Raw genomic sequence first — 12,251 nt, forward strand, 5'->3', positions numbered from 1 at the left:
TACCAGAAAATCGACCAATTAAGTGTCAAATCCATAACTGACTGAGGAAAATAAGCAGATAAAAAAACTGAATGAAAAACATTTTACCCTTTCTCGACTATTTTCAAGACATTTTCGAACCAACTTAGTACTGCTTACTATTTAAAATTAGTACCACATACGGATTAGCAGGCTAGTCTTCCTCCAACGTCTTTATATTCATCAATAATCACCAATTTCTATTAAATGCTATACTTTACAGCAATTAGTTTGAGAAATATTGATTTTTCATTCAGCATATTTCGATTCTGTAACTTTTACACGATATATTTGTCCTATGACACATTAATTTTCTTACCTTGTCCTCCAAGGAGAAAACGTACACCTAGACCTTTATATAGCGCCGCAGACTTGAATCACATTATTTCAAGGAAGGTCACATTACTATTTTCAAAGATTTTTTAAAACCGTAATGATGACCATGAAAAATGTACTAAAAGAAATCAATCCACCAAATTTGACACAAGACTAAGTTAATTTTTTACAAAATTGCAACAAATGTCATCTATAGTATCTTTATAGTAAACAATACAACAATAAAATAAGAAACAATACACAGTACACAACAAACAACAAGTGAAGAAAAATAGAGATGAATTTCATTAATAGCAGACCAAAGCACGATAGGATTTGGGAAAAAACCCCTGACATGAATGTATTTGCCCTCTCGTCCTAACGGAGGCGTTGTTTAGAAGGGGCAAGGGGGAGGCAGCTGCCCCACCAATAATTTGAAGAAAAAACTATTGTATAGCCCATGCCTCTTGACTATCCAGATATAGACCCCTCTTGCAAACCCCCTCCCAGAAGAAATGCTGGAGTTACGCCCCTGCCTCATACATTCCTGATTCAGCTGGATCTTCCCCCGACTAACAAATTACACTTCTACTAGATATTATGTTCCTGACAATAATTAATAGTTATTATGGCATGCCATTTTCTTGCTAAATTATCGTTCAAATTGATTAGTAAAAATGAACAAATTAAGACAAAGTGCCTTTTGCCGACCTGTTAGATTTTCAATAGTACAATATTATTAAAATTTAAGAATAGTTCGTTCTAACAACTATTTATTGACCCCCTCCCCTTCTTTGTGCAGATATGCCTCTGTCTAAATAGTTTAAAAATGTAAAATTTTATCATTCTTCCAACATGCCCTCCCTTCCTCACAAACTTTTATCGATGGGCAGAGTTTCTTATCAAAAATCTGCCCATGCCGGCACCTTTCCTGGAGTTTCTTATCAAAATTCTAGAGGAGGTGCCGGTTGAAGGTTTACTCATGATATCTGTTCTATCAATCAAAACAAAATAGATGGCGATACCGTTTACATTAAAGTTATAAATTTTCTAAATTGACGGTTTATGCACTTTACAATTGTACATTTCTGAACTTTTAGCATACTGTAACTCAAAATATGTTCATTTAAAGTCAAATCATGCTTTTACTAGCGGGTAGATGGTAAATAACCTAATTCTCTATAGTCGACTCACATGGCGTTCAAATACCTTACTCACACGGTGTTAATAAAGTGTATGTCCCTTTATTAACGCCAGCTCACATGGCGTTAACGAAGGGAACCTCAGTTTATTGAAAGCTGAGAAAAAAAAACGAATCCCTCCAGCGAACAGTACAAATACAGGGCAAATTAAGACAAATTGAACTAGTGAACTAAAAAGCACTACTTTGGTCCCACACCCAGTACCTCGGAAAATTATCCTAATGATGACTTTTCCTGAGAGGAGGGGGATTTGTTTACTCCATGGAATTCTCTTGTAGAACAGAATAATAGTCCCTCTGCAAGCAGTGGAAGAATAGGACTTCTAAATAACTAGTAGTCCTCTTTGTCAAGACTTGTCCTATTTGGTATCCAGGTCTAACTGCTATTCAAACGGACAAGCTTGAAAATATTCAGAAGCAGATTTTTGTCATATGATATTTAGCTGCGTACCTTTTCAGCTAATCGTTGACTTTGTTGAGTTTATATAGAAGGTTAACAAAGCTCAGCTTCTTCCCAAAAGCCCCAGAGTAATTTAAGAAAGTGTCTCAAAAACTGTTTTCTAAAAGAGCTGAAAAATTTATGGAATTCGATTTAACAAAGCACTTTATCTTTCCAACTACCTCGTAATATTTTGTTTGATGTTCAAATAAAATGTAGGAACATCTTTATGCACCTTAATAACACCATGTGAGGGGCCAATTAAAACTAAATAAAATACACAAAATGACTAATTAAACACGAAAGACTAGCATTCTATAATTTTTGTTTTCACCCAATCACGGAATAGTAGCTCAACCACTTCTACTGTTTGCACCATAATCGTCAAAATAGGAATGTTGCATAGCCTCTTCGGCAGAAATACGATGCGAAGGGTTGCACACAAGGAGCCTCTATAATAATAAATAGGATAACTAAAATGTTGACTAGCAACTATTGAGCTACACGAAGTGAGTTTTCAGATACCTGAAAGGGTTACGGTTTGATTTACACAATCATCAGCCAAATAAAATTGCTGCATAACCATTAGGGTGAAGTGCTGCACAAAAGCAGCTTTTATAGCATCAATTATATTAACTAAAAATTAATTACAAATATTGAGGAGCAGCTACAGAGCTAGACAAATTGAATTATGAGTTACTTGAGCGATTTATGGTTTGACTTGCACAATAATCAGCCAAATAGGACTGCTGCATAGCCTTTTCAGGGGTAATACATCGTGAAGTACTGCGCAAAAGTAGATTTTATGACACGGAATATATTAGGTAAAACAATAATTAAAAACACTGAGTAGCAACTATTGAGCGGGATGAATTGAGTTATGAGTTACTTGAGAGATTAATGGTTTGATTTGTACAATAATCATCCAAATAGAACTGCTGCGCAGACTTTTCGGTGATAATACGACGTAAAGTGCAGCAAAAAAGCTGCTTTTATAACGTTTATTAAATAAATTAAAAAAATAATTAAAAATACTGAGTAGCAAATCTTGAGCCGGATGAATTGAGTTATGAGTTACTTGAGAGATTTAAGGTTTGACTTGTAGAATAATCATCCAAATAGAACTGCTGCATAGACTTTTCGGTGGTAATACGACGTAAAGTGCAGCAAAAAAGCAGCTTTTATAACGTTTATTAAATAAATTAAAAAATAATTAAAAATACTGAGTAGCAACTCTTGAGCCGGATGAATTGAGTTATGAGTTACTTGAGAGATTTAAGGTTTGACTTGTAGAATAATCATCCAAATAGAACTGCTGCATAGACTTTTCGGTGGTAATACGACGTAAAGTGCAGCAAAAAAGCAGCTTTTATAACGTTTATTAAATAAATTAAAAAATAATTAAAAATACTGAGTAGCAACTCTTGAGCCGGATGAATTGAGTTATGAGTTACTTGAGAGATTTAAGGTTTGACTTGTAGAATAATCATCCAAATAGAACTGCTGCACAGCCTTTTTGTTGGTGGACGCGAAGTGTTGCATAAAAGCAGCTTTTATAGCGTTCATTATATAAATTATAACAATAATTTAAAATATTGAGTAGCAACTATTGAGCTGGACAAATTGATTTATGAGTTACTTGAGACATTAATGGTTTAATTTGTACAATGATCAGCAAAATAGAACTGCTGCATAGCCTTTCGGTGGTAATACGACGTGAAATGCAGCACAAAAGCAGCTTTTATAACGTTTATTATATAAACTAAAACAATGATTAAAAATACTAAGTAGCAACTATTGAGCAGGATGAATTGAGTTATGAATTACTTGAGCAATTTATGGTTTGATATGTACAATAATCAGCCAAATAAAACTGCTGCACAGCCTTTTTGGTGGTAATGCGACATGAGCTGATGCAAAAAAAGCAGCTTTTATAACATAAATTATATAACTAAAACAATAATTTGAAATACTAACTAATGAGATAGACAAATGAATTACGAGTTACTTAGTAGATTTATGATTTGGTTTGTACAGTAATCAGCCAAATAGAACTGCTGCACAGCCTTTTCGGTGGTAATACGACATGAAGTGATACATAAAAGCAGCTTTCATAGCACAAAACATATTCACCAAAAGAATTGCTGCATAGCAATTACGGATCATATCACAAAAACTGCTTTTGTAGCACAAAATATTAAGTGAAACAATAAAATATAGAGTAGCAACTATTGAGTCGGACAAATAGAGTTATGAGTTATCTGAGAGATTTATGGTTCGATTTGCACAATAATAAATCAAATAATAATTCAAATTGTATGCATTATTATTCTGCTGCTTGTATTATTATCAGTGAAAAAAAGATTTTTTGGGTTGTTTTCTACTGTCTTATTGTTTAAATACTATACCCGTTTTTCTATAATTTTTAATTTGTTTTAGATTTTTTGGGTTGTTTTCTACTGTCTTATTTTTTAAATACTATACCCGTTTTTCTATAATTTTTAATCTGTTTTAGATTTTTTGGGTTGTTTTCTACTGTCTTATTTTTAAATACTATCCCCGTTTTTCTATAATTTTTAATTTGTTTTAGATTTTTTGGGTTGTTTTCTACTGTCTTATGTTTTAAATACTATACCCGTTTTTCTATAATTTTTAATTTGTTTTATTTATAAATAGAAAAGAAGTGTTGTCTAAGAAAACAATAACTTTGTACTTTAATTAGAAATCTGCCAAGGTTTCTTTCTTTTTTTTTTTTTTTGACTCAACTGAATCTTAACCTTTTTTTATTATTTTCATCAAAAAATGCCTAATTTTGGTATTTTTGTTACAAAATTCAAAATACGACAAATTTACCTCCCGCCCTTTAAACTTTGAAAAATGAATTCTGCCCCTACTCTTATATTTTAGTGAATTGACACCAGTGGTTATATCAGGCAAAAAATGAAAACATAGGGGTTGCTTTTAATTCATGGCAAGACAAAGGCAATCCAAATAAAATATTATTACACATTGCAGTCAAAGTGGAATATTTTTTTGAGAGGCTACTGACATTCTTCCAAGTTAGTTTTGAGTTATCAAATAGCATACGAACATAATTTTCTCAATAGTATTGAGCAAGGACACCAGTTGGAGGGGGCGGGTAGGAAAAATTCCCCCATCCCCACCTGATCTTAAAAATACAATCTTAAAACAAAATTAAAAGAATCTTAAAAATTACAGCATCATACTGCAGTCAAAGTGGAATATTTTTTTGAGAGGCTACTGGCATTCTTCCAAGTTAGTTTTGAGTTATCAAATAGCATACGAACATAATTTTCTCTAAAGTATTGAGCAAGGACACCAGTTGGAGGGGGCGGGTAGGCAACAATTCGTCCATCCCACAGCAACAACGTAGGCTACAAATTCGGCCTGTGAGAATTTCAGTCAAAAGTGCAGTGAGTTTGTATCGTCTCATTTTCAGATAAAAAAAAAACAAAAAAAAAGTTTAACTATGTTCATAAGTAGTAATGGAAGATCAATAATAACTGTCAATTCCTCTTGCTCAATAATCTGAATTTTAAACATCTGATTTTTAATGAGACTATTAAAACAAAGAAAACAAGCACAATCATATGAGAGCCGACCATAAGAACCATAAACTAAACTAATCAAGGGGCATAATGAATATATTAAGTCGGGAAAAGCGTCTTAGGAAAAAGCTAGAAATTTCGACATAGTACCTGTAATAGATCTCGGCCTTTGGGTCCAAGTTTAGGGACAACTTGACTAAGACTTGGAGCCGGAGGGTACATTGAAAATTGTTTGTATTCTGGTAGTTGAGCGTGGCCAGGCCAAGTTTCTTCCGTAGGAGTGCCTAAAAGCTTAAATATCCGTTTCAATTGATCATCAACATCAGAGCCCGGGAACAGTGGGCGACCCGCATTTGCTAATTCTAAAATTAAAATCTATTCAAAATCTGGGATCTGAAACTCATAAATAGGATTAGAATTCAGAATTAGACCCGAAACTATATAACAGGTGGCCTAAATAATACCGGAGGTTGGAAATAATTATATACTTTAATTTAATTATGTATTCTTGAGATAAAAAACCGAATGAGAATTCGAATTAGGGATGGAAGCAAAATTCTAATTTTGACCCAGAATACATACAAGCTGGCTCAAATAAGACTGAAGAGTTAAAATAACTGTTTTTATTATAACGGAATAACTAACTCACGTAAGCTTTGCAACCAAGTATGAAACATGACATCTCTAAAATGGTTCCCAATGTCTTGCTGACACATATAGACATTTTTCTAGAGCATTTTCCATTACTTAGCCGTTGAAATGACGTTATACATCATTAAAAGACGACCATTTTTCGTTGAGTTGACATAAATATTGGCTCTTTCAAGAGCATTTTCAACTAGTAAATCATTCAAATGTTGTTTCCTACCATTAAATGACGTTTTCCGTCACTAAAAGCATAACCATAATTTCGTTTAGTTGTGATAAATATTGGTTCTTTCTAAAACATTTTCCATTATTTCGTCATTGAAATAACGTTTTCCTTCATTAAAATATCACTTTCCTTCATTAAAAGGACGACGACAATTTCGTTTAGTTGCGATCAATATTAGCTCTTAGAGGAGCATATTCTATTACTCGGGCATAAAAATGACGTTTTCCTTCATTAAAAGGACGACGACAATTTCGTTTAGTTGCGATCAATATTAGCTCTTAGAGGAGTATATTGTATTACTCGGGCATAAAAATGACGTTTTCTGATGTTAAAATGACGCTTTCCCTTCGTTAAACGGACCCAACCGTGATTACTTTTAGCTGAGATAAAAAGTGGGCTCTTCCAAGAGCGTTTTCAATTGCTCCAGCGTTTACCGTCATTAAAGTGACTATTTCCGTCATTAAAAGGAAGACAGTTTTGTTGAGTTGACATAAATATTGGCTCTTTCAAGACCCATTTTCCATTACTCCACCACTGAAACGACATTTTCTGGCACAAAAATGAAATTTTCCATCAGTATAAGGACGACAGTAATTTTATTGAGTTGAAATAAATAATATTCTCTTCCTAGAGCACTTCCAATTACTATGACAATTACAAATCAAATTTCAACTAAAATTACATTTTCAATCATAAAACGGTCGGCATCCTTCATTAAAAGGACAAAAGTAATTTTGTTGAATTGACATAAGTACTGCAGTCTATCAAGAGCATTTTTGACGAACCATAATTTCGTTTACTTGGGGTAAGTATTGACTCTTTCGAGACAATTTTTCATTACTCCGGCATAATTATGGCGATTTTTATCATTAGATAAGATAATATTTATTTACAAAAGACTATCACAAGCTCTATAGAGCCGAATTCGCTATTATATGTCAGTAAAAGTTAAGAAAAAAAAAATTCAAATAAGTAAATTAAGTCAAGCACTTTAAATTAAAAAGTCAAAATCATCAAAGATAAAGGGCAAATCATAAAACTTGACAATTAAATTACAAAAACGTTACAATAAATTAAAAAATAAAACGGCAATAGGGGAAAAGGGGAATTTGGCAAGTACATAATCACGAATTATTATTAAGGTGTTCCAGAATAAAGGGGATAAAACTTTTACGAAACCTCTCTGTAACAGCATGGATCGGAGAGTAAGTTGGGATTGCTAAGGAGGTTGACCGGGGGAGTCGGAGTCTAGTGGGATTGTGAAAATCAGGGAGTAAGTCCTCAGTACGGGAATTAGAAATGACTGATTTAACGAAAAGCAGGCAAATTTTTTCCCTCCTTTCTTTTAAGGTGGTAATGCGTGCAGCTTTAAGGAGGAAGGAGTAGATTAAAAAGTAGATTACTTAAAATGTCATTAAAATGGATGATCTTAATTTCTTTAGTTGCGATAAATATTGTGCTCTTCCAAGAGCATTTTCAATTACTATATCATTAAAGTGACGTTTTCCGTCATAGAAATGAAGTTCTCCTTCATCAACAGCTAAACGTAATTACGTTCAGCTGAGATAAATATTGGCTTTTTCAAGAGCATTTCTTCAAAAGGACGATCATAGTTCCATTGGGCTGATATAAATATTGGCTCTTTCAAGCGCATTTTCAACTAATAAATTATTTAAAAGACGTTTTCCAACATTAAATGTATGCTATAGCGTGCTGAGCATTAAATATTACTATTATTTTTCTGTCTATTATTTTTTTTCTCTTTGTCCTTTCTTTGATCGATTATCGATATATTTCGTGATTTATTACTTTAGTTGTTTTATCTGTTCACAAAATGAACTTGTCTCTCTGCCAGATGTTGGTATACTTAGTATGTTACCTATACATGATTGAAAAATAAATCAATCTGAGCCTGAACCAAAAATTTCTATTTTAAGCTCGCATTTTGCCATCTTGAAACGCATTTTTGTTATACGAAAGAACCTCAATTTTCACCACATGTTCAAGTTCAAAATTGAATGAAAAAAAACTAACAAGGCCCTAACGGTTTCGTTCTTCTATCGTGTGTTTAAAAGAAGGGCATAGCTACACTTAAATGTAGAAAAAATAATCGTTTTTTCTTGGGAAAATGGGGCTTCTTTATTGGTATTTTTCACCAAATCCCCATAATACTTAGGGCAATTTTTGACCTTTTGGAGTGGGCAAGTATCCCTAAGACCACCCCCTAGATCAACCCCCGATTTATTACTTCATGTATTTACTAATTGTTATTTTTTGTTACAAATTGTTGTTACTAATTGTTATTTAATTGTTACTAATTCTTACTTACTAATCACTCTCGCTTGCCTCATTCTAGCGACAGAAAGTTTTGAAACCAGAATTATTTCCACAAAAATGTCTTTTTTACACAATTTAAAACACAATAAGATATTACAAGAATTTATGAATTCGAAGGAAGTATCAAAAAACGAAATTGTAGAAAACAGGTTTTTTTTACAGTTTGGGTACACTAGAAATTAGCATCGAAATCATTTTTCGGTTTCTTGTTAATATTATAATTAAAAGAGTTTTCGGTTATTGCTTCCATGAAAAAAAGGAAGCAAAATCAAGAATTATACATACCAGCGAATATGCAGCCCGCCGACCACATATCAATAGATGTCGTGTAGAGCTTCGCTCCAAAAAGGACATCTGGTGGTCGATACCAAAGCGTCACAACTTCGGCTGAATAACAACGGACAGGTATACCATAGGCTCTTGCTAATCCAAAATCAGCTAACTTTAAATCTCCATTCTGTAGATTAAAATAGATTGACAAAAAAAGGTGAAAAGTCCATAGAAAAAACAAATTCGGTTCAGAGTGCAAGGACATCATAAAATTGGCATCGCCTCTTCCCCCAAGAAAAATGATTAATTTTTTCTTCATGCTAGATTTTTTTTTCTACATTTTAGCTGTATTTTACGTGTGTTAGGTGGTTCAATTAGTGGTTTTTATAGTCCACTGAGACAACGAAAATAACAAAGTTTTTCCGAGGCTCCTAGCTTTAGACATACCTTACAATGGGGTTGCCAAATGAATTTTTAAGGTGACTATTTCAAGACAATATTTATCAGGTTGAGATTCTGAAATACTTGGTTGGTCATATTTTTATTTTTTAGTTATTTTCAAGAAAAAAAAAATCGGAGTCAAATTATGAGGGTTGTTTATCATCAATTATACTCTTTTTCGGATGATTTCTTATATTTTCCATGTAATTCACCCCTTTTTACGTAGTTTATACCCAAATTAAAACGTCAATCCCAGTGAAGCGTGTTTTGTTCATAAGCCTGAAGTCAGTTGACTGTTTATTCACATAATGTTAGGGTCTTCAAAAAATTTTCGTTTACTTATTGTTCTAGATGAATCAAATAGGAGGACCAACTGGAGGAGGGAGCAAGAGGATGCATCAGGGGGCTAATTATTTTTTGAATTTCGCTATTTAGATTTTGAAAATATCTTCTCTTCAATATTTTTCATTAGAAAACAAGAGCTAAGACTTCATATGGCACTTCTGACAAGGTCGGAAGAATCATGAGCTCATATGGCATGAGCTCTAGCAAACTCTAAGAGTCAATAGATTAATTTAAAAGATAAATCAGAGGCTTAATGCCGGTCGGGATTCAAAATAAGAGCTCTGAGACACGAGAAGACACCTTCTAAACATCAAAATTCATTAAGATCCGATCACCCACTCGTAAGTTAAAAATACCTCATTTTTTCTAATTTTTCCTCTCCCTTCAGCCCCCAGATGGTCGAATTGGGGAAAAGGACTTCATCAAATCAATTTGTGCAGATCCCTGACACACCTACCAATTTTCATCGTCCTAGCAAGTCCAGAAGCACCGAACTCGCCAAAGCACTGGACCCCCTAACTCCCCAGAGAGAGTGGACCCAGTCCGGTTACGTCAATCACGTATCTACGACATTTGCTTATTCTTCCCACCAAGTTTCATCCTGATCTCTCCACTCTAAGCATTTTTCAAGTTTTCCGGTTCCCCCTACTCCCCCCACTGCCACGGGATCCAGCCGGGATTTAAAATAAGAGCTCTGAGACACGATATCCTTCTAAATATCAAATTTCATTAAGATCCGATCACCCGTTCGTAAGTTAAAAATACCTAATTCTTTCAGAATTAACACCCCTCCAACTCCCCCAAAGAGAGTGGATTCAGTCTGGTTATGTCACTTATCTAGGAGTTCCGCTTATTCTTCCCACCAAGTTTCATCCTAATCTCTCCACTCTAAGCGTTTTCCAAGATTTCCGGTCCCCCCCCCCAACTCCCCCAAAAACACTGGATCCAGTCGGGATTTAAAATAAAAGATCTGAGTTACGAGGTCCTTCTAAAAATGAAATTTAATTAAGATCCGATCACTCCTTCGTAAGTTAAAAATACCTCTTTTTTCTAATTTTTCAGAATTAACCCTCCCACCAACTCCTCCAAACAGAGCGAATCCATTCCGGTTATGTCAATTACGTATTTAGGACTTGTGCTTATTTTTCCCACCAAGTTTCACCCCGATCCCTCCACTCTAAGCGTTTTCCATGATTTTAGGTTTTCCCCTCCAACTCCCCAAATATCAATGGATCCGGTTGGAATTTAATATAAGAGCTCTTACTCATCTTACTTAGAGGAAAAGAGCATCATAATAACTGTCACTAGGGGTGTGACTCGAACCCGAAAAGCTATCCGAGCGTACGTATTTGTCCTTATTTGGGGGGTTTTCCTGGCAACCCCCCTTCACCTCGTACAAAAGATTTGTCATTGTAGCCAAAGCTTGCAAAATAAAGAAAAGTACAAGAGAAACTACTAATATATACATACATATACATATATATGTATATATATATATATATACATATATATATATATATATATATATATATATATATATATATATATATATATATATATATATATGTACATACATATACATATATATGTATTGCATTTATTTTCTGGCATCATGGTTGTAGCAGCTGCTGCAGCTTAGTATAAAGAACGAACGCCATTTCAGAGCAATCGATAATCTAAAACATATTTTGAAAAATGAACTATCAAGCGACGATTAAACACCATTTGAAGCTGACTCAGCAAAGGATAACCGTTATTTCAGCAAACCTTAACAGCGAAATTTTATTGCAAAAACAAATGCATCGCACAGAATAACCTGAAACCCCCCATAAACTGGTGTCAAATGGAAATAAAAGCTGTACCATTAGAATCACCATGGTCAAAAATCCCACACATAGAAGAAACCCCATTTTATACAACAAGGAAAATCACTTTTTCCCAAGGAAAGCAGTTATGTGTTTCCATTTTTTAAATCTGTTTTTCTACGAGTGATCGTACTGAAGCAGTGGTCATAGAATGTTGAGGGATGACTCATTTGAAAGGAAATCCCTATATCCAGGTTCTGTTTTAAGTAATAAAATTTAATATTAAAAATAAATACAATTTTTGACACTGAAGGCAAAATCCATTCCCAACTTACCTTCAATCAAATTCCACAGAGTATATTTAATGCTCACACTTTATGGAACTAGGGTAATTCAGGCTCAAGGGACTTCCTACAAGGGACAAATTCCTTCCCCTAGGTATGTGCCTGCATCATGGAAGACGACTGAAATCGAACATCTTACTGACCAAAAGCCTCATCATTAGTAAGTTGGCTTGTTACAAAAGAATATTTTGGAGTTTCAAATATCTCTGAAAGACAGAGCGATACTGGCAATTTCTAAATCGTCTAAGCAGCGAGAATATAAAAGAAACCACTTCGATAAGGGATTCACCAAT

At 34.0% G+C, this 12,251-nt stretch overlaps 1 protein-coding gene across 1 annotated transcript in view; it reads right to left on the minus strand.

Moving 5' to 3' along the window:
- Positions 1-540: 540 nt before the first annotated feature.
- LOC136027611 (cyclin-dependent kinase 5-like) overlaps positions 541-12,251 on the minus strand; it is a 28,159-nt gene continuing 16,448 nt past the window's right edge. Inside the window, exons 4-6 of the mRNA XM_065705026.1 lie at positions 9,039-9,210; positions 5,693-5,904; positions 541-2,425 (exon numbers count right to left, since the gene is read on the minus strand). Coding sequence (XP_065561098.1) covers positions 2,327-2,425; positions 5,693-5,904; positions 9,039-9,210 — 483 coding nt within the window. The 3' untranslated portion in view covers positions 541-2,326. The remainder of the gene's footprint in view (positions 2,426-5,692; positions 5,905-9,038; positions 9,211-12,251) is intronic.

This window comes from Artemia franciscana, chromosome 5 (genome assembly GCF_032884065.1).
Source record: "Artemia franciscana chromosome 5, ASM3288406v1, whole genome shotgun sequence".
NCBI classification, from domain to species: Eukaryota; Metazoa; Arthropoda; class Branchiopoda; order Anostraca; family Artemiidae; genus Artemia; species Artemia franciscana.